Below are 22068 nucleotides of genomic sequence, written 5' to 3' on the forward strand. Positions count from 1 at the left end.
AGGGTAACACCTTAGATATAAATAGTAGTGTGATACTCGAGCTCTTTTCAGTGGGACCAGTCTCTGAAGACTGGAGAGTTTATTACCTACATAATCACCTGTAGGATTGGTGACACTTACTGTTTTTTGCCTGTTCATGGTATATTTCTTCTCACCCCTCTCTTTACTGTCTGTTCTCTGTGCAATCTGGTGTTCTGATACTGAAACAAACAAGATTGTCATCTTATTGTTTTTTAGCCTGTTCATGGTATATTTCTTCTCACCCCTCTCTTTACTGTCTGTTCTCTGTGCAATCTGGTGTTCTGATACTGAAACAAACAAGATTGTCATCAGTAAGTTTATCCATCTTTCCCATCCCCTTTCAATTTCTCACTACATTTCATTCTCCTTGCAGGACTTTCAGCTTCCAGGGTTTAAGGTTGGATGAAGCTTTACGACTTTATCTAGAAGCCTTCAGGTTACCGGGAGAGGCACCCGTAATCCAGAGGCTGTTGGAAGCCTTCACAGAACATTGGAGGGTGTGTACTTGGTGGGCACAAAGCTCAAAACTGAGTTCTTTCTTGTGTTTGTGCCACGATGGACGTGTCATTTCAAACAGCCTTTATAAGCTCGCTGTGCCCTGCAGGCAGCAGCTGTTGTTTTGTAGGAGATGGCAGTGGCACATAGATTTCTGGGGTGCTTTTTGGAAGCTTTTTTGGAGCCTGGGTTTTTTTGTTTGTCCCAGAGATGATTCAGTACCGTGGGCAGGAAAAGGGCTGTCTTGGGTCACTGATACTGCTATTCCTGTAGGACTGATTTCTGCCTACTTTTGCCTTTCAGAAATCAAACGGGTCCCCATTTGCTAACAGTGATGCCTGCTTTGCCCTGGCCTATGCAGTAATTATGCTCAACACTGACCAGCACAACCATAACGTCCGCAAGCAGAACGTCCCAATGACTCTGGAGGTGGGTGTTACCAGTTCATCAAAGAGGCTTGTGTGTGTGTGTGAGCAAACTGCATCCTAAGACATAGTAAGAATGAGAAGATTCTTAAACTGCTGTGGGCTTCTAGAGAGTTCACGTTGTGTGAGCATCAGTGCAGTGGTACAGACTTGTCATTCTGATGTCCAGCTGCAGCTTTCCATGTGTTGTGTTGTGTCTCTGCTCTTCTGAGCAGGGTCAGGGGTTGCTGCACACTACTGCCACTAATGATAGCATTTAGTCTTTGGATTTTGAGGCTGTATTGCACGCTGCTGCCACTAATAAAAGCATTTAGTCTTTGGATTTTGAGGCTGTATGTTGAAGAACACAGGAAAATCTCCTTCTGGTCCCATGAAACACAAGTGGAGTACTGATCGTAGGCAAGAAGCTAAAGCTGGAGATGTTAGGAACTAACGTTGGTGTAACTTTTTTCAGGAGTTTCGGAAGAATTAAAGCTGGAGATATTAGGTACTAACGGTGTAACTTTTTTCAGGAGTTTCGGAAGAACCTGAAAGGTGTGAATGGAGGCAAAGACTTTGAACAGGACATACTGGAAGACATGTACCACGCCATCAAGTAAGAATCAACCTGTCGTCTCCTTGTATGCAGAGAGCAAACGAGAGTTGTTTGGTCTGTGAGACCTCTGGAGAGTACCTAAAGAAACTCACTGATTGTGTGCCTGTTTGCCTCAGACCAACTTCCAGCTCCCTGTGGGGCTGTGGTAACCAGCCTGCCACAGTGATTGCTCTGGATTTGTACCTTTGGATTCTTGCCACGGTATTTTAATCCACAGAGCTTAAGCTAAAAGTTAAAAAATACATTACTTCTGTCAACATGCAAAAGAATGGCTGAACAAGACCAGCACACGTGACACGCTGTATCTAAGAAGGCTCTGTTCTCCAGACCAGGCCTTTAGAGTTCTTTAGAACATTTTTTGTGCTAGAGATAGTATCTCATCCCCAGGACAGGATCGGTGCCCTGACATAACATGTCCAGCTCTGTTACTTGTGTTCAACTTTTGAGCTCTTCATATGAGGCTGTGCCAATCTCTTTTGCCACCCCTGAAGCTCTTGGCACACTGAGCAGTATCTGAAGAGAATTCCTTGTGGCTGAGGCCCTTTTGGGCACAGACTAGCTCTGGGCGAGGAGCTTTAGCTCAGAAATGCAGCCTACCAGGAAATCCCAGGAAATTGGCCCAGCCGATTTGAAGCAGAGAGGATTATATCTCTGAGGAGACAGGATGTGACCCTGACTCCCAGCTGGTTTCATTCTGCACTGGCAGACAGTGACAAGCCAAGGCAGTGTGATTAGGCTGTCCCTCCCTTTTGGGCCTTCTCCAGGAAGGTGGGGATGCTGCCTGTACTAATTATCTAGAAATTCTTCTAGAGGTAGCTGTAGCTTTCAAATAGAGCTCTAGTTTTGATTGGTCTCTCTCTGTGAGGGTGTTCTTAATGTTTGTAGTAGTGCCCTGAGAGTATCCTCACATCTTCCAATTATCCACTGCCTCTGTCCCAGTCTATTCCCCTTTAGCCTTCCTTCACCAGATACTGTGATTCAGCTTTTTCAGTATGTTCTGTGGCTATAAAGATTGGAGTATCATTTCAGGAGTGCTCCATCTCAGTCAGATTGCCCTGGTGTCATAGTTAAGATTGAGGAACTATTTACTTTCTTCATATTATTGGGGAGGAGAAGGAAATCAGACTGTAATCTGTACAGAGTAGTGCATGATCTCTTCAGGATCTCAGCATTTCATTTCCTGAGACTTCTCAAGTAAACCCATTCACTTGCTTCTATTAATATTAATCAAATATGAGTTCTTAGGAAAAAAAAACCACTATTGACTGCAAACATATTTTCCTCTACAATCTCAGCAATGATTGCTCTTGTCAAATTCTGTGGACACCTGAAACTGAGAGGAGGTTATTTCTTATGCATAAATCAAGAGCAATTCTTTTATAGTTGTTGTTAGCACATGAAAATTGCTGCTTTGGCAACGGAAACACGTTATTTTCTGATTGTTGCAGAAAGAGCTCTGCTTTTCAGATTGGCTGCAATCTACTCTTCTTAGTAAACCTGAGACTCTTGTTCAATTAGCTGGTGATTTGCAGAGGGTTACCTCTTGTGCAGGAGTACCCAAGTCTATGGAGTGTGTATTTAGGCTTGTTATATTTTAACCTGGGATTGCAAGTACTACTTGACATTAATTATATTGTTATATTATCATATAGCTTTAATCCAGTTAGAGTAAGGAGCTGTGGTACCCTGGCTATGAATCACACATTATACGTTTGGTTTCTTGCTTTGTCTTTAATTTTGTTTTACTTGGCATTCTGATACTTGATTTTGGCACAATATGAATATTTGCATTATTCTTACACAAAGGTGCTCACAGCTACCATTGACTGCAGTGGTATAAAAATTTAATTATTTTTTGTTTTTAATCTGGGAGTAATGAGATATGCAGAGCACTCTAGTGGGGTGAGAATTGGGATGATGAAGCTATGCCAGTGGGCTGTCCAAAATTTCCCATCATTTAACTGCAGTATATGTTGTGTTTTGCACTTATAGTGTTAGGTAGCTGCTTCTTCAATACTTCCCTTGCGCAGTTGCTGCTGGTTGCTGCTGAGAGCTGCCAGATTTATATCCAGAACAGCAAAGACTGGGGGGGAAGCAGGCAGGCCTAGGAAAATAGAATGTTTCAGGAGCTGGCAAAAATCACTCCAGAGTTAGGTATTGCTCAGCTTTGGGACCATGTAATGAAAGGCACTGTGTAAATGTTAGGTTTGGCTCAGAATGAAAAATTCAACCTTTCTGCCTTCCTCCCTTGTAGAAATGATGAGATAGTGATGCCAGAAGAACAGACGGGCCTGGTGAAGGAAAACTATATCTGGAATGTCCTGCTGCATCGTGGTGCCACTGATGAGGGAATATTTCTCCATGTGCCTCCTGGAAGCTATGACCATGATCTCTTCACCATGACGTGGGGGCCAACTATTGCAGCACTTTCTTATGTTTTTGATAAGAGCTTAGAAGAAACAATCATCCAGAAGGCTATCTCTGGTTTCAGGTAACTCTTGCGTTCATGAAGACCCGGGAGAGTTGAAGTGTGGCCATTTTCTCCTCTTTACCTGCCAGAGACATCACAGTGAATATCAACTATGACTTTTCCTAGCAATTGAAGAGCATTTTATTGTGACCTTGGGTGCTCTAGTTTTGTTCTGTCATTTGCATTGATGCATCCCATGGTTGTTACTGCTCACTGCTGGGCTTGACTGCTATGTTGTAATAAATCAAGGTGCCTTTAGTATGTGTTTTTAAACTCCAACCTGGTTACATTTAAAAGAGCTGCTGACGTAGCTGCGCTGCTTAGAAGTGTGTGGAAGAAGTCACTCAACTTGCACAGTGATGCTGGCAAATTCCCTGTGTATGAACAAAACCTCTGACGTGTATGAGGCTGTATCTGTGGCTGAATGTGATGGGGGCTATTTTTTTTCCTTTTTTTTCTTTTCTAGATGGCCAGTATTCAAAAAACTTGCTATCTGTGAGAAACTGTATTGGAACAATCTTTAGTCATGTTGAAATTCAGACCAAAAGATTCATCCCATCTTTGTTGCTGCTCACTGCTGGGCTTGACTGCTATGTTGTAATAAATCAAGGTGCCTTTAGTATGTGTTTTTAAACTCCAACCTGGTTACATTTAAAAGAGCTGCTGACGTAGCTGTGCTGCTTAGAAGTGTGTGGAAGAAGTCATTCAACTTGCACAGTGATGCTGGCAAATTCCCTGTGTATGAACAAAACCTCTGACGTGTATGAGGCTGTATCTGTGGCTGAATGTGATGGGGGCTATTTTTTTTCCTTTTTTTTCTTTTCTAGATGGCCAGTATTCAAAAAACTTGCTATCTGTGAGAAACTGTATTGGAACAATCTTTAGTCATGTTGAAATTCAGACCAAAAGATGCCTTAAGCATAGTTTTAAAACTCTGTTAATATACTGCTGTAACCATGAACTCTTGGAAACTGGACCTTCAATGGTACCACCAATCTCAGCAACTCTCTGATGTCAAGACAGGAGATTAGGTTTATTGGCTCGGGTGCAAGTGGTTGGTATATTTAGACTCACTTCTTGAATGCAATCCTTGCATCAGCACAGGCAAATATAAGGTCTATGGATGAGGATTGAGATTGAGGGATAATAGTGGACTTCTATACATCAGCATTCACAATGAGTGGGTGGAGGTTTAAAATGCCAACAGAGAGGCTCTCTGATTTGCTGCCCCGTAGACAGATTTGTCTATGCTGACTTAATACGTTTATTTTCTGTTTTCTTCTTTCCCCAGGAAATGTGCAATGATTTCTGCTCACTATGGCCTTAGTGATGTGTTTGACAATCTCATCATTTCTCTTTGCAAGTTTACAGCCCTCAGCAGCGAGGTGAGTTTGCAAGGGGGGAAAAGAAGCATGGCTTTTAGTATATCAGAGCTCTCTTCCTCTGTTAAGCAGTAATATTTGCTTATTTTCATTATCACAGTATCTGTAGATATCTATCAGCCTTGTCTGCCCAGAGTTTTCTGGAGGAGAAGAGAGAGTAGTGAAGTAGAACTTCCACAGGACAGGTTTAAATACACAGATCTCCTTTGGCTCACTCACAAGTGGCAGTTTTTTGCAGAGCAGAATGAATGCTGTGATGTAGAAGGGTTTATTCCACCTACTTGAAAGCAGTGATGTAGAAGGGTTTCTTTCATCTACTCGATCTGAGGAGACTTAGATCTCCTTGTGATCAAGACAGTGATCATCCAATGTTCCCGAGCAAGTTTATGCATTTCAGCTGTTGAATATTTAGTTTATAGGGCTTATGTGGTGCCAAGAGGGACTGTTTTGTGAGCTGTTCTTCCAGGGTGTAAGGAGCTGTGCATCCAGCCACCAGTAAAGGGGTTAGAAAACCAAATTAATTATTGGTTGGTGTGTGGAGTCTGGTAATAAGATCGACTGTTGAGTCTGCGTAAAGGGGTTAGAAAACCAAATTATTTATGGGTTGGTGTGTGGGGTCTGGTAATAAGATCGACTGTTGAGTCTGCTTTTGGCAAGCCCTAAAGACTGTTTCCATGTGTTGTACTGTGAGAATAAAGTCAAGTTGGTTGACCACCACCAACAGTTTTTTTCCCAAATCTGTGTGTTAGAGCATCAGCCTGATTTTCCCCAAGGTGTTTGGTAGTGTGACCATGCTTTGTGCTAAGGAGAAGACATCAGCAACTCCTTTAAAGGGTCAGAACTCAACAAAGAATCTCACAGCTTTGTTCCTAGAACCAGTGCAAGACCCACAGGGAGCAAAATAGAATTGCCACACATTAAAAAAAAAGGAAATGAGTTCATTCAAGGCTGAAAGCATGGGAGTAAAAAGGCCAACATGGTTGATTTTTTTAAAACTCTTGGAGGGATATCAGAAAGGAAACGAGTCCTGCAAATTAATCCAGTGAATGGAATTGGGCTGCAGGGGAAATGGAATTTTTTGGACTGGATGTTTTGTATCACTTGGATTCTGGCATTGGTAGAACCAGGTTGACTGTTAAAAGACAGACCCCAACCCAGAGGTGTTGCTTTAGATTCCCTCTTCCTCCACAGCTCCACATCAGTAAAGATGATCCTCTCCAGGCACACCAGACCTCAAGGCTACCAATAGATAACACAAGCAGAGGAATGTCTGCCATGAAACAACTGTTTGACACAGATTTACGCAGTAGAAGCAACTAGACTAAGCCCTCAGAGGCACCAGTTATTGCCAGCTGCATCCCATCTAGTTGTGAGACTGGAATCTGGAGCAGTCTGAGGTCTCTGTAAATTAAGCAAGCATGTCTTTTTGGTGATGACATAGAATCAGGGACTTCTGGATTTGGAGAAAGCTGTGAGTTCTTATCTTTGGCCAGATTCCAAGTACACCAATTACTTTCTGCTGTCCTAAATTCCTGTAAGGCTTGGAGACAGTAGTGGAATATGACAACTGAACAAATATTTGAGAGACAGTCTGGTGGAAGGGGAGAAGGAGGGGCTGTCTTCAGGGGCTGAGGAGACCAGACAAAAAGCAGCCGTTAGAAAGCAAGGGAAGAACATCAAAGTGTCACTTAACTGCTAGTTACTTCCTGGGGCAGATCATTCTGGTGATGAGGCATCCTCTCCAAGCACTGCAATTGCTACGTACAGTCAGTTTGGTTGAAAGAAGAGGAATGGAAAGGAACATGGATGGAGATGAAGAGATCTAAGAAGGAATGGAGCACCTTTCTATGAGGAGAGGCTGAGAGAGCTGGGGTTGTTCAGCCTGGAGAAGAGGATGCTCTGGGGAGACCTTATAGCAGCCTTCCAGTCCCTAAAGGGGGCTGCAGGAGAGATGGGGAGGGACTCTTCATCAGGGACTGGAGCCATAGGATGAGGGGTAATGGCTTTAAACTGAAAGACCGGAGATTTAGATCAGATCTCAGGCGGAAAATCTTTCCTGTGAGGGTGGTGAACAGGTTGCCCAGAGAAGCTGTGGCTGCCCCATCCCTGGAGGGGTTCAAGGCCGGGCTGGATGGGGCTTGGAGCAACCTGGTCTGGTGGGAGGTGTCCCTGCCCAGGGCAGGGGGTTGGAACTCGATGATCTTGAAGGTCCTTTCCAACCTGAACCATTCTGTGATTCTAGGAGCGAGTGCCCCACTTCTTGATGCACAGTGAAGACTCACACTGACTCAGTGTATAAGTGGCAGCAAAACCCCTGTGTGATTTAATTTGGTGGTTGTGGCTTGTTACCACAGTGCAAAACCAGGCGTGTTGCTGTTTGTGCTCTGAGACCTGAGTGATGGATGTGTTCATGTGGTTTCCCCATAGCAACAATGAAAAAACCAAATTGGTTGTCACATTTCTGCCAGATTTCTAGAGTGGCAGTTCCGGTGGAGTTCACCTCTAGATCAAAGACACGTTTTGATAATGGTTTTGCCAACAGTCTGGCTGAAGGAAAAGCTAGTTTTTCTGAACTTCAGAGATTGGAAGAGCCACATTTTCAATCCATCCTATCTCCTGTCATCTCTCTTCTTTCTTCATGAAGCAATAAGTAGGGGTTTTGTCCCCGTAAGCAAGAGAAAGGCAAAGCTCAACTCTTGTCAAAGGGAACGTTGCAATGAGTTGAAGTAACTACAGAAACATGGAGCTTGTTGTAGTGTCTGGTACTAGCTCACACGGTTGAGGTTCTTTTCTTGTTTTGGCAGCATATGCTTGGTTGGTTTCAATGACTTATTGGTTGAGGTTCAAGCATATGCTTGGTTGGTTTCAATGACTTATCACCCTTTTTGTATTTTGAAAAGCTGTGAGTGTGTTGAACAGATTATGAGGAATTGTGATCCAGCAATTATTGGCAGAGACTGTAAATCAGGATTCATCCCTCTTTGAGGCTTGCTGTTAAGCAGTGCTAAGAGTAGCTTTGCAAGTCAGTGATGCTTTTGGCCGTAGTTTCCTTCTCTAACAGTAGAGTGGGAGTAATTGCTGCTTCTAGAGGAGACGTGGTACTTTTTTGGAGAAGGCTTTGATCCCGGAATGAGTTCCCAGAGCAGAATAAATCAGTGAGTTTTCAGCAGGCACTTTTCCAGACGTTCTGTATCCTTGTTGCTCTTGGAGAGCTTATGTCGAGGTGGTTTGGTGACTCAGCTTGTATCAGGTAAGCTGTCTTGTTTTTGTGCAAAGCGAATATGAGCTGAGGAGTTATCCAGGCATCGTACGCACAATTGTTGTCTTTCCCGTAAGCAGTTCTGAACAGTCTGCCCTAATTTGTGTTGAAAAGAAAAACATCTCTTGCTGACTGATTGCCACCCCCTCTTTCTTTCCCCGTAGTCTATTGAGAACCTGCCCACTGTTTTTGGAAGTAATCCCAAGGCCCATATTGCAGCGAAGACTGTGTTTCACTTGGCCCATCGCCACGGTGACATTCTGCGGGAGGGCTGGAAGAACATCATGGAGGCCATGCTACAGCTTTTCCGAGCAGAGCTGCTGCCCAAGGCCATGGTGGAGGTAATAACAGCAGGCCTGTGGGTAATTGAGGAGTAGGGGAGTGAGATGTTGGCTTTTTGTAGAACCAGTTCGAAAAGGAGCAGAGCTCTCTTGCTAAGGCCTGGCTTTGGTGAAGTGTGTTTGAGTTATATGCAGGCTCCAGCTTCTGCTGTAGGGCTTTGCATAGAACCAGGAGCAGAGCTCTCTTGCAAAGGCCTGGCTTTGAAGTGTGTGCAGAGCTAGAAAGGTGGAGTGTTTGAGTTACGTGCAGGCTCCAGCTTCTGCTGTAGGGCTTTGGTTTTTCCCCATTGTACCTTTTGTTGGATTTGAGAAACGCCAGCGTTCATTTTACTGAACAGATTTTGAATATTGTGCAGAAGAGGGACACACTTACAGGCATGAAGTATTAGAGCACAGCGTTGGCATTGCCAGATGGGGGTGACGCTTTACTGAAGGGGTGAGGGGGTGAAGAGCTGGGGTACACGCGGTTGGTTGGGTGTAGTGCTTCATCACTAAGTGAAACATTACAGGCTTGGGGGGGAAGGTTACAAAAAAGTAGACAATTGATCATAGACATTTTCTGTACTGTTTTCCAGGTTGAAGACTTTGTGGATCCTAATGGCAAAATCTATCTGCAACGTGAGGAGACACCATCTAACCGGTGAGTGGTGCAGACGCCCAGGCAGTCCTTTTTGTACCAAAGCTGGAGGATGATATGATTTCTTGTTTTCTCACTGATGCTGTTGTCTTCCAATTTGCAGTGGTGAGTCTACAGTGCTGAGTTTTGTTAGCTGGCTCACCCTCAGTGGGACAGAGCAATCTGGTATGAGAGGACCATCTACAGAGACGCAAGAGGCGAAGCGGATGGCTCTGGAATGCATAAAGGTAACACACAGGCTGTAAAAGAACCTGCTTTTGTTCATGGTGACAGCACTATGTGGACAACAGGCAACAGAAGCATAAATATGCATGCTTGTAGGCAATGGTGTGGGTTCCAGAGGACTGGGGAATTGTAAGAACCTACAGAGGAGCGTATCTACATTTGCATCTGCAAAGGGTCTTATGTGTTGTTAGGCATAAATGGAATAATGCATGAAAATAGGAACCATTTCTCACAGGAGGCTGGAACCTGCCCTTGGCATCACAGTCCTGTAATTGAAGACAAATAAATAAATTATCAAGTGAATCATCTTTTCCAAGACAGTGTTAAAGTGTATGGTGCCAACAAAAGATGAACCTGGGGTTTCAGCAGTGTGTGGACAGAGCAGTTATCTGTTAAAATCTGTCTAGCACAGATCGGGTCTTTAAAGGTAATTGGTGTTAAAGGAATGAAGTAGATGGTAGGAATTTTCATCCATGTAAAGCCACTATCTGTATCTTTCCTGGGAACAAGCTGTGTTTTTGGAGGATCTCTTTGTATGCCTTCGGATCCCCCAGATGCACAGTCCTCTTTTCTGTCGTTTGTATGCCTTCACCATCCCCCAGATGCACAGTCCTCTTTTCTGTCTTTTGCAGCTATGTGACCCTGAGAAGTTGATCACAGAAAGCAAATTCCTCCAACTTGAATCCCTCCAGGAGCTCATGAAGGTGAGAGAGATCAGGCAAGGGATTGGACTGGTGATGGAACAAGTATGCTGTGCATGATCATGGATGTGTGCTGTGTACTCACCTAGTTCCTGTGTCCCAGAGGAGGTCTTGGACCTACTTGAGATATGAAACCAGTCATTAGTTCAGCCACTACGTGTAATTTCTGTGCTGGCAGCCACAATTACTTTAGTAGTAGAGTAAGACATTAAATTGTGGAATGTATTCTAAAAGCCTTGAGGAGCTCATGATAAGCATTTGAAAATACATGTAGCTCTGCATAGAACCTTAAGGTTATGCTTTTTCATCTTTTCTGGTGTGCTTTGTGCCTAATGAGAACATTCTAAAAGGCCACTTTAGAGGCAAGAAGTGTATGGAAATCTTTGATTGCTGTGGGAGACTTAATAAGGCTGGACTCACTGTCCTAGAGAAGCTCATCTCCCCAGGGTAGGTAGTTACCTGCTTCTGGTAGTGGCTTCTCAGGCTCGTATGAGTTTGAGACCACTCCAGGGTGTGGAACGAATCTTCCTGCTGCTCACCATTTCCAAAAGCAAATTGTGCAACCCTTGCAGGGATGTGGTGTGGTGTGTTGCTTCATTCCATGGTTCCTTAAAGTGCAAGAACCTTTCCTTTCAGGCTGCTGCAATTGTAATTCACTGGCCTCATCAATAAGGCACATATTGAGGAAAGGTTTATTTATTAAGGCTTGCTGTAGAGGTTCAGAAGAATAGGTATTGAGTTTCAAAATAAAGCTGAGTAAGTAAACCCCAAAGAATAATACTTAAAACAGCTAAAGGAGAACTTGCTGTTTGGACCATGCAAAGACCACTATGTTGCTGGCCCACGTGGACAAGTGGTGACACAGTTTTTTTGTGCCATCTCAGTTCTGGGGGAACATTTTGCTCTTACCCCTGTGTCAGGAATTCTCCCTCCATATGCAAGCTGATGACTTGAGAGGAATAGTTCCAGTACTTGTAGTCATTCCCAATTATATCTGCCTTTTCTGTGCTTCACATTCCTCTTCGGCTGAGACACTGTGTCAGAATTGAACATCTTTTAAGTTCACGTTGCATCTTTATTAAAAAACCTAATTTTCCATATGTTTTAGCTTGACCTTTATCCAATGCATTTTGGATGGACTATGCATGACCTTACCAGACAGTGGAGTGCAATTTTGCCCAGACTCAGAGCATTCTGTTGGTCCTTACTTGTTGGTTCCTCAGTTTTGGGGGTTTGTGATTCACAAACGTTTCCTCGCTTTTCTAGGCTCTGATCTCTGTGACTCCTGATGAGGAGACGTACGATGAAGAGGATGCTGCCTTCTGCTTGGAGATGCTTCTGAGGATTGTGCTAGAGAATAGGTATGACCTTGAAATACACGCAGATTTCAGTGTAAATGTCCCTGCTTTACTGCAGCTGCTGCCTGGGTCCGGGGAATGGGTTCCTTATGTGCTTGATTTGCCAGCTGAAGCAGCATGTGGCTGTAATTTCGGGGCTTAGCAATTCCACTCTGGCATGTGCAAACAGAGGGGCGATTGGCCCATGAGTTATTGCTTGATATCCTGCAATTTGGAGAACATCAACTAAAGTCTGAAGGGAGAATTCTCCCACCTGATCGCTTCCCGAGTAATGAAGTAAATAGGAAAATTGATGGCTTTGTTGTTTCTCTGTGTCTGTTCTTATGTCTCCCGGCTGGAGTTTTTAATTGAAATGAAGAAATACTGGGTTCTCTAGAGTTCTGGGAGAAGTAGCTGGATGTCTCATATCCGTTCATCCTGCCCTTTCCTTCCTCCCTGTTGTGGCTAGGGACCGTGTGACCTGCGTCTGGCAAACTGTCCGAGACCACCTCTATCACCTCTGTGTCCATGCCATGGACTTCTGCTTCCTGGTGGAGAGGGCAGTGGTGGGGCTGCTGAGACTGGCAATTCGGCTCCTTCGTCGGGAAGAAATCAGTGCTCAGGTAAGGGTTTTTTGAAAGTCTGTTACTGGGGGTTTTGTGGCTTCACCTGTCAATGCAGAAAATCAATTGCTGTTGAATGAGCCCACATTTAACCTGTCTGTGCTGCAGGAAACAACAAGCAGCAGTTTTAAGTAGCTCTAAATAAATGGAGAATGGCATGTGGACCTGCTCTGGCAGGGGGTTGGACTAGATGATCTCCAGAGGTCCCTTCCAACCCCATATCATTCTGTGATTCTGCCTAAATTAATAGGGTCTGATATTCTTGTCTCCTTCTCTGGCCAGGTTCTCCTCTCATTACGTATCCTGCTCATGATGAAGCCAAACGTGCTCTCCAGAGTTAGCCATGAGGTTGCCTATGGCCTCCACGAACTCCTCAAGACCAATGCTGCCAACATTCACTCCGGGGATGACTGGTACACGCTCTTCACCCTCCTGGAGTGCATTGGGTCTGGGGTGAAGCCTCCTGCAGCCCTGCAGGTTACAGCAAGGGCAGATAATGACACAGGTAAGACAGGCCAGCTTTTGCTGGGAAATCTGATGCCTGCCTGCCAGATAAGCAGCTGCTTCCTCAAGCTTTTCAATTAGCAAAGGGGACTGCAAGAAAACAAAGCTGATATTAAACTACATTAGCAAGATTAAAGACCAGCACCTGCTGTTCGCTCCTACCCCATGCTCTGTCCCTGTCTCTGCTCTGCCATCTCTTCCTACTCAGCGAGCAGCAGTCCAGGTGCTAGTCCCTGGGGGAGCAGTGGGAGGAAAACTGATAGCAGTTGTAGCAGCTGTAGAAGGTCTTTGCTCTACCCAAGGAGCGTTTTCTGCTGGTTGTGGTCTGGTGCTTTGGGTAATGGACCCTTAATCTCTCATCTGGGTGTGTAATGTAAACTCAGCTGTTGTTCCTGTCATACTTGCTTCCTTTGTGGGACTGATTCCTTTCTGTCCCCGTTTTTAAGGATCCCATAAAGGGAGTTGTTCTTAAAAAATCTGTTTCCAAATCCGTTTGTGTTCAGGGTGCCTGAACCATTCCCACAAGACCAACCCACTATTTCCCTCTTCTCTTGACTGTGTTAGAAAGACAGTCTTTTCAGCAGACTGTTCCTGTTTGGCTTTAGCCAGCTGGCAGCGTGTTTGAGGCTGACAGCTTCAGACTTTTAAAGCAAACAGTAAGAAAAGACTTCTCCAGAAGCCTTTGTTTTCCCCTCTGCTTTTCTAGAACTTCCTTGCTAGGTTCTGATGCTTTGGGTTAGACAGATGGGAGAAACCTGATTTTGCAAAACCCCTATGTGTGACCTTTGTCTTCTGGGCTAATGCTGGGCTGTCTTCTCCCATCATATATTTTTTTAAAACTGCTTCTGTCTTTGCTAATTGAGCAAACTACTTGACTGTGACATTAGTTCTTTTTACCTCCTCCTGGAAATGTTTGGTGCAAGTCTGCCTCTCTGCTGGTGAGTTTCTAGATAACGTTGAATGATGGAGAGAATGAATTTTGGCTTCTAATTGACATTATATCAGTAGCTTAAATTTGGCTCTTGCTAAGATTTCTGTGCTTGGGACATGGGAAATTCAAGGTTATGCTAAAGGTCAGGGAAAGTCTAGTGGGAGGTGTCCTTGCCCATGGCAGGGGGGGTGGAACTCAATGATCTTTAAGGTCCCTTCCAACTGTGACCATTCTGTGATTCTGTGAAGGTAGATCTGACATGTGTGGAACATGCTAATGTAGGTTGCTGTTCATTAGAGAGACTTCACCAGTGTTAGTGTGGAGCTGAGTGACCCCTGAGGCCCTCATGAGTCATTTCTTATTGTCCCTTTGGAGTTGCCTTGGCTGAACCTAGCACCTCCAGTTGTTCTTGTGATAGTGTGTGTGATAGATCTGATTCTTACCCCAGAGTCAAAGCATTAAAGTTCCTGCCCTTTTAAATCCACGGTCAAGCTGGCAAGTGACATGGCAGAGGATGGAAAGCCCCTTCCCTCTGAAAGGAAAAGCCAAACATACCCACAAGGGGAGAAACAGTGTCAGAAATCTGTGTTTCCTGCTGTCTCCTGCCCATGCTCCTGTCATAGTTGTTCTTCCTTGCACAGAAGAGGAGGCCTGGACCAGTTTCTTCCAGGGCCCACTGGTGGTTCCTAGCTGATGCTGATCTGACTAATCTGCATGGCTGTGGACAAGGAAGAAGCAATTTCTTCTGAGTTCTTGATGTGGCTTTTGTCTAAAACCCATGCCTTTTGTCTTGAAGGTGCTCAGTCAGACAGCGAGGTCTCCTCCTCCTACCACCCAAGCGACACGAGCCTGGACCGTGGCTACACCTCAGACTCAGAGGTGTACACAGACCACGGGAAGCCAGGCAAGATGCATCGCTCGGTGACAGACGTGGATGTTGTGAACAGTGGCTGGCTAGTGGTGAGTAGCCAATTTCACTGAATTTCACTGAATTTTTTAGAGTTGGAAGGGACCATAGAGATCATAGAATCGAATCATAGAATCATAGAATTGCCCAGGCCGGAAGGGACCTCCAAAGGCCATCTAGTCCAACCTCCCCACAGTCAGCAGGGACACCCCCAACTAGACCAGGTTGCCCAGGGCCTCGTCGAGCCTCTCCTTGAATATCTCCAGGGATGGGGCCTCAACCACCTCCCTGGGCAACCTGTTCCAGTGCTCCACCACCCTCACAGTGAAGAACCCTCTCCTAATCTCCAATCTAAATCTGTTCCCCTCCAGCTTGAAGCCATTGCCCCTCGTCCTGTCACTACAGGCCTTTCTAAACAGGCTCTCCCCAGCCTTCCTGTAGGCTCCCTTCAGGTACTGGAAGGCTGCTATTAGGTCTCCCTGGAGCCTCCTCTTCTCCAGGCTGAACAACCCCAGCTCCCTCAGCCTGTCCTCGTAGCAGAGGTGCTCCATCCCCCTGATCATCCTTGTGGCCCTCCTCTGGACCCTCTCCATCAGGTCTATATCCTTCTTATATTGAGATCATCTAGTCCAATTCCCCTGATGAAGCAGGACTCCCCTGCTTCAGGGTTGCTGGTGCCTGAAGAAGACCACTCCTAGCATGGTTGTGGGTGGAGGGTGTGTTAGGGAGAGAAAGAAGACGACAGTAGCAAAGAGAGCTAAGAGGACCTGACAGTATAAAGGGAGGATGGAGAAGAGATGGAGAGGAGAAAGCTTGGAGGCAAATGAGGAAGAAATGGAAATGGATCTTGCAGAAACATCACGTTAGCTTCAGAAGAAAGGCCCTTTCAGTGTGTGCATGAGGTGCTGCCTGTCATGCTGCCCTCTCCTGCTACCCTCTTGCTGTGCCCTGCAGGTGGGGAAAGATGACATCGACACCTCCAGATCCACGGCTGGGCTCAGCAGGCTGGGGCCATCTCCTCTGGTCAACCAGTACAGCCTGACTGTGGGGCTGGATCTGGGGCCACACGACACAAAGTCTCTCATGAAGTGCGTAGAGTCCCTGTCCTTCATCGTGCGAGATGCTGCCCACGTTACACCTGAGAACTTTGAGCTCTGTGTCAAAACCATCCGCATCTTCGTGGAGGCGAGCTTGAATGGGGGTAAGGTGGCCCTTGGTTTGACTATCAGGATGGGGCTTGGGGTGGTTGCTCAGTAGGAAGCATGAAGTATATTGTCAGGGAACGAGTCCCCAACCCCTAGGAGATGTATCTGCTGTGAGAAGAGTGTCCTGGCTCCTGCTGGAAGCAAGGACCTTATTCTTATTCTTCTCTCTGGGATGGAGGGGAGGTCTGGGTCTGATTTGGAGGCAGCAGTATCTACCTGAAGTATCTTGCTGAAGGCTGTTCCTGAGGGGTGCTCTTCAAGTGGGTACTTGTTCGTTCTCCACTGGGCATATCAAAAGGTGGCAGAAAATGTTGTGGTGCAGTGTGTATGTATGTGGGTGTGTTGCTGCCTTTCTAGGTTACAAGTCCCAGGAGAAGAGGGGGAAGAGCCACAGGTATGACAGCAAATCCAGCCGGTTAAAAAAAAAGCCAAAGGAGAGCTCCGCGCGGCGATCGCGGGCCTTGAGCCAGCACCAGGCACACACCCACAGCGACGAGGACGAGGATGAGAGCATCCCTGCCAGCTACCACACTGTGTCTTTACAGGTTAGTCAGGACGTAAGTATAGCAAGGATTTCCTCCTCTCCTTTCCCATACTTGGGGCCTTGCTAGGGAGTCACTGGGATTCTTTGTGGGGGCGAAGAGGGGGGTGCTGCATCCTGGGTTAGCAGGTACTGGGTGGCAGAGGGTGGCTTTGGTGGCAGTGAAAGAGGAAGACTGCAATTTGAATTCAGGACAAGAGGAAATGGGCACAAATTTGAGTATAAGAAGTTCCACCTAAACATGAGGAGGAACTTCTTTACTGTGAGAGTGGTAGAGCACTGGAACAGGCTGCCCAGAGAGGTGGTGGAGTCTCCTTCCCTGGAGACATTCAAAAACTGCCTGGACACGTTCCTGTGCAACCTGCTCTAGGTAGACCCACTTTGGTGGAGGGGTTGGACCCTTCCAACCCTTTATGATTCTATGAATCAGCAAAAGCAGAATAGCAGAGGAGAGACAAGTCCTCTGACAAGCAAGGATGGTGGGGTCTGGAGCTGTGAGCCACTGTAGTAGGTCAGATGGATGGGGATCAAGGGCATTTGGAGACATGAGGTTCATGTAGGATTAGTGGGGAGTCTGACAGCATCTGAGCTTCTGGAGAGGGGGAAGCCCTGTGGCCTGAGGCACTGGGGTTACAAGTATGGAGGACTGGGATGAGGGAGCCATTTCTGCCTCCAGCTGGTACTTCAGAGGTGTGAAGGCACCGGTCTGCTGGCTGCCAGACTGTTGGGCCTCAGTTCAGTAGTAAAGTGAGTAGAAAGCTGTTGTTTGCCCTTACAGAGCTGTTCTGGGGGAGTTTTGCTTGTGTTTACTGCATTATTTTTTTTTATTTAAAAAGAAAAAAAAAAGTCTGCTGGCTGCCAAGCTGTCAGGCCTCAGTTTGGCAGTAAAGTGAGTAGAAAGCTGTCGTTTGCCCTTACAGAGCTGTTCTGGGGGAGTTTTGCTTGTGTTTACTGCATTATTTTTTTTTATTTAAAAAGAAAAAAAAAAAGTTGCAGAGAGTTGTGCCTGGACAGCATAGATGAATCGCTGAGGTTCTCCCTCTGCCTGTACCAGGAAAGGCTCTGTTCTTTCTCCGGGCAGGATTGGGATGCTGTTCCTCGAAGGTGGGATTGATGTGGCTGCTGAAGTGACATAAGCAGAGAGTTGTGCCTGGACAGCATAGATGAATCGCTGAGGTTCTCCCTCTGCCTGTGCCAGGAAAGGCTCCGTTCTTTCTCCAGGCAGGATTGGGATGCTGTTCCTCGAAGATGGGATTGATGTGGCTGCTGAAGTGACATAAATCTTGCTGAAGATGCCACTTAGGGGAGGGCACAAACAGGGCCTGACACCATCTCCGTAGCTATAGGTGGTTATGTACATCCAGGAACCAGGCTTTTGAGTAGCTGCCAGCCTTTTAGCATTGCTTTGGGGAAGAGAAAAGACCAGGGTTGCTTCAAAAAATTTTTAAGTCCCGTGTGTTGCTTCATGTGATGCTTGATTTGCAGCTCCTGGACCTCATGCACACCTTGCACACGCGGGCGGCCACCATCTACAGCTCCTGGGCAGAGGAGCAGCGCCATCTAGAGACGGGAGGGAGGAAGATCCAAGCGGATTCCCGGACGCTGTGGGCCAACTGCTGGTGCCCTCTGCTACAGGGTAAAGCCGTCCCCTTGCCATGAGACTTGAGCAGAGACACCTCCAAAATAACGGCAGCGTTCACGAAAGTTGGGGAGCCAAGAATTAAGTGCGGAAAGTTGTCTCAAGTTGCGCCAGGGGAGGTTTAGATTGGAGATTAGGATAAATTTCTTCACGGAAAGGGTTACCCAGCATTGGAATGGGCTGCCCAGGGAAGTGGTTGAGGCACCATCCCTGGAGGTGTTCAAAAGACAGGTTGACATGATCCTCAGGAATATGGTTTAGTGGTTTGGTTTTTTCTTATTTATTTTTTTGTCAGAGTTAGGTTGATGGTTGGACTAGGTGACCTTTAAGGTCCCTTCCAACCTAGATGATTCTATGATTCTAAAGCAGGTGGAGGTTGTTTTTAGGGTCTGTGTAGATCAGACCCCAAAAGGTGTCTTTAAACATGAGTTATCTGCCAGCTTCCTTCTGGACCTGACAGTAGATTCCCAGTCTGTGGTCTGGAACAAGTATAATCCTTTTCAGTTTTTTTTCTACTTTTTCCCCAGAGAATGTTTGACGTTTGTTAGACTTTGCCTCCTAGACTGGGGGAGCAGAGATGTGACACTTTCCCTGTGGGCTTTGCCCTGAATCCCTCTCTTGCAGGTATTGCCTGGCTGTGCTGTGATGCCCGACGCCAGGTACGGATGCAGGCACTCACTTACCTGCAGCGGGCCCTCCTGGTACATGACCTGCAGGCCCTGGATGCCCTGGAATGGGAGTCCTGCTTCAACAAGGTAACCTCCTGGCTGGGCTGGGCACGTAGGCAGGACAGCATTGTCACCAAGAGCAAAGCTGTGTGAAGGAGTGGCAGAATGATGTCCTCCTTCACAACCGTCTTCTTGAGCAGCTTGTTCAAGGCGTTCCCTGCTCTGATCCTGTGAAAAGTTCCTCTCTGCTTAGGCTTCTGACAGAGCCTCTTGGGTTATTGAAATTAATCCACTCCTTTCCACTTCCCATTGCTTCTCCCATGCTCTCTGCCCAGAAGCCACCAGCTGCAAAAGCCATTTCCTTCCTGTAAGTCTTTCTATGCAAATCTCATCAGTCGTTTGTCAGCTCTGACGTACCAATATGTCTGATCCATCAGGTGCTGTTCCCTCTGCTAACCAAGCTACTGGAGAACATCAGCCCAGCTGATGTTGGTGGGATGGAAGAAACTAGGATGAGAGCCTCAACACTACTCTCCAAGGTGAGCTCCTGCTGTCTGAAAGCTCAGGGGAAACCATGTTCTTCAAGAAAACCAAAATGGTTGCTGTATCACCTTCTCAGCATCTCTGATCTGGATGGGTGGAGAGAAAAGTATTTCACCTGATAGTAGTTGAAGACAGTCTGTTCTAGTGGTGCAATGATGGATGTTGTAAACTGATAGCACTGACCTAAAGCAGAGAATCTTGAAGGGCTGAAAGACCTTCATTTGGTGATGGCTTCATGCAAAGGAGATGAGATTCACTCCTCTACATAGGCAGCTCAGAAGAGTGGAGGCCTCTTGTGTCCTCCGGCTGGGGCTGTGCATGCTCCTGGTCTGCCACAAGGAGGGGGAATGCCAGATTTGCAGGATGGCTTGTCAAGCTGCGAGCAGCAGCCCTGACACCACTTGTTGACAGCAGTTCTGGGTTTTTTTGTTCTAGGTGTTCCTACAGCATCTCTCCCCGCTGCTCTCACTGACCACCTTTGCTGCCCTGTGGCTGACAATCCTGGACTTCATGGACAAATACATGCATGCTGGTTCCAGTGACTTACTGGTAAGGTGCCCAAAGTGATGCTGCTGCTGTGCTTCAACCAACCACTCATCGGTTTTAACCTTCTACATTAGAAAGGTGGTTTGGTTTGGGTTTGTTTGAGTTTTTTTAACCCTTTTAATTCTTCCCAAACCATTTTGTTCCATGGCCTCTCCCTTTGGCCTCTGTTTCCACGCCAGCTTTTGAGCTTTTGTTCGTTGCTCTATGTCCTTTCTCCGTGTCCTGAGGAGTGTCTCTGATTACAGCTGGAGGCCATCCCCGAGTCTCTGAAGAATATGCTGCTGGTAATGGATACAGCTGGGATATTCCACAGCGCTGACTCACGGACGGGATACTCGGATCTCTGGGAAATCACCTGGGAAAGGATTGACTGCTTCTTACCTAGGCTGAGGGATGAGCTCTTCAAACAGACAGTCATCCAAGGTAGGAGGGGCTGAGGAACCTGAGGAAAACAGGTCTGGGACCCAGTGCTTGCACCTTGTCAAGTTCCCAGGTGCCATCGTGCTCGGATGTTGATGGAACGATAGTTGCAGGAGGCTGTGGGAGTGAGGAGTGAGCAAACTGGTGTGTGGGCTCACTGCTCCTTTTGTTTTCCCAGATCCCGTCCCCAGCATCCCAACGGAGCAGCAGCACCAGAAATCAATAGTGTCTGCCCTGCCCCCTTCTCCTGTGGGGGATGTGAGACCACCCACCCACCTGGCTCCTTTGGAGAAGCCCTGCGAACTGGGTGCCAATGGTGAGTCCTTTTTTCTTCTTTCTGGAATCATCTTCCCAGCATGGTGGCGTGGATCTGCTTTTTCCTTGGCTTAGCATGGTCTAAGCCAGGGTTTACTCTGGTTTACCATTGTGCTTCCAGATGGAGAGGTTGTGGCCTTCTCCCTGAGGTTATTGGGGTGGGCAGAAGTTGGGGCAGAACGGCTGTGATGGGCACCTCCTCCTCAGGGCCTCATATATCATAGAATCATAGAATTCCTGGGTTGGAAGGGACCTTTCAGATCATTGGGTCCAACCATCAACCCAACACTGACAAAAACCATCACTAACCCATGTCTCTAAGCACTATGGCTGCCTGGCTTTGAAATCCCTCCAGGGATGGTGACTCCACCACTGCACATTGGAACGGGCTGCCCAGGGCAATAACCCTTTTGGTGAAGAAATTGTTCCTAATCTCCAATCTGAACCTCCCCTGGTGCAACTTGAGGCCGTTTCCTCTTGTCCCATGGCCTGTTTCTTGGGAGAAGAGACCGACCCCCCCTGGCTACACCCTCCTTTCAGGGAGTTGGAGAGAGCGAGGAGGTCTCCCCTCAGCCTCCTTTTCTCCGGGTTGAAATTCAAATGGAAGGGGCAAACCTGAATCTTCGTCAGGGCCTGTGTCAGGATATATTTTGTCTCTTCCTTTTTTCCAGAGCCTGAGCGAGTGGCTGCACCTGCCTCACCCACCATCAGCACCTCCACCTCTCCTCCTTTCCCAGCATCAGCTCCACCCAAGACCAGCCCCGTGACGGACATACCTCCTACCACAGCTCAGCCGCCGCTCATCCTGCAGCCTCTGGCCTCACCCCTGCAGGTTGGGGTGCCACCCATGACTCTGCCAATCATTCTCAACCCGGCCCTCATTGAAGCCACCTCTCCCGTGCCCCTCTTAGCTACTCCACGGCCCACTGACCCCATGACAACCTCCGAAGTCAATTAGTTGGAGGGTGTCTGGAGAACCGTCTGCTGAAGGAAGCTCTGTGGGTGGAGGAAGCTGGTAGTGGGCATGTTTGTTTTAGAAGATGATGCCAACCTGAGCAGAAGGGCTGCTGCTGCAGTATCCCCTGGAGCACATCATCACGTTCTGCTCCCTTCTTGTGGCAACCACCTAGAAATCCCTGTCTTCTCGGAGGGGTCCCCAGTTCCACTGACCACTCTCCTTCCTGCCTTTCACAATCTCAGGGGCCCAGCAGCCTGGGACCAAGCTGCCACCAGTTCATCTGGTGAAGAGGGGGGAAAAAAAAAAAAACTGGTAAGGTGCCTAAAATGATGCCTCTGCTGTGCTTCAAACAACCACTCATCGGTTTTAACCTTCTACAT

At 46.8% G+C, this 22068-nt stretch overlaps 1 protein-coding gene across 4 annotated transcripts in view; it reads left to right on the plus strand.

Moving 5' to 3' along the window:
• Positions 1-21987, plus strand: part of GBF1 (golgi brefeldin A resistant guanine nucleotide exchange factor 1) — a 128223-nt gene extending 106236 nt beyond the window's left edge. For 3 of the 4 annotated variants that reach the window (XM_014956304.1, XM_014956302.1, XM_014956300.1), the window contains 22 exons: positions 395-518; positions 820-945; positions 1454-1536; positions 3791-4027; positions 5298-5391; positions 8812-8988; positions 9564-9628; positions 9729-9852; positions 10483-10554; positions 11818-11912; positions 12358-12511; positions 12794-13016; positions 14743-14906; positions 15808-16054; positions 16416-16615; positions 18085-18235; positions 18863-18993; positions 19344-19445; positions 19885-19998; positions 20241-20418; positions 20594-20731; positions 21402-21987. In XM_014956304.1, coding sequence (XP_014811790.1) covers positions 395-518; positions 820-945; positions 1454-1536; positions 3791-4027; positions 5298-5391; positions 8812-8988; positions 9564-9628; positions 9729-9852; positions 10483-10554; positions 11818-11912; positions 12358-12511; positions 12794-13016; positions 14743-14906; positions 15808-16054; positions 16416-16615; positions 18085-18235; positions 18863-18993; positions 19344-19445; positions 19885-19998; positions 20241-20418; positions 20594-20731; positions 21402-21688 — 3286 coding nt within the window. In that variant the 3' untranslated portion in view covers positions 21689-21987. The remainder of the gene's footprint in view (positions 1-394; positions 519-819; positions 946-1453; positions 1537-3790; positions 4028-5297; positions 5392-8811; positions 8989-9563; positions 9629-9728; positions 9853-10482; positions 10555-11817; positions 11913-12357; positions 12512-12793; positions 13017-14742; positions 14907-15807; positions 16055-16415; positions 16616-18084; positions 18236-18862; positions 18994-19343; positions 19446-19884; positions 19999-20240; positions 20419-20593; positions 20732-21401) is intronic. The other variant, XM_014956301.1, reaches the window with a different exon arrangement.
• The last annotated feature ends 81 nt before the right edge of the window (positions 21988-22068 follow it).

The sequence above is a fragment of the Calidris pugnax genome, unplaced genomic scaffold (assembly GCF_001431845.1).
Source record: "Calidris pugnax isolate Ruff unplaced genomic scaffold, ASM143184v1 scaffold196, whole genome shotgun sequence".
Lineage (NCBI taxonomy): Eukaryota > Metazoa > Chordata > Aves > Charadriiformes > Scolopacidae > Calidris > Calidris pugnax.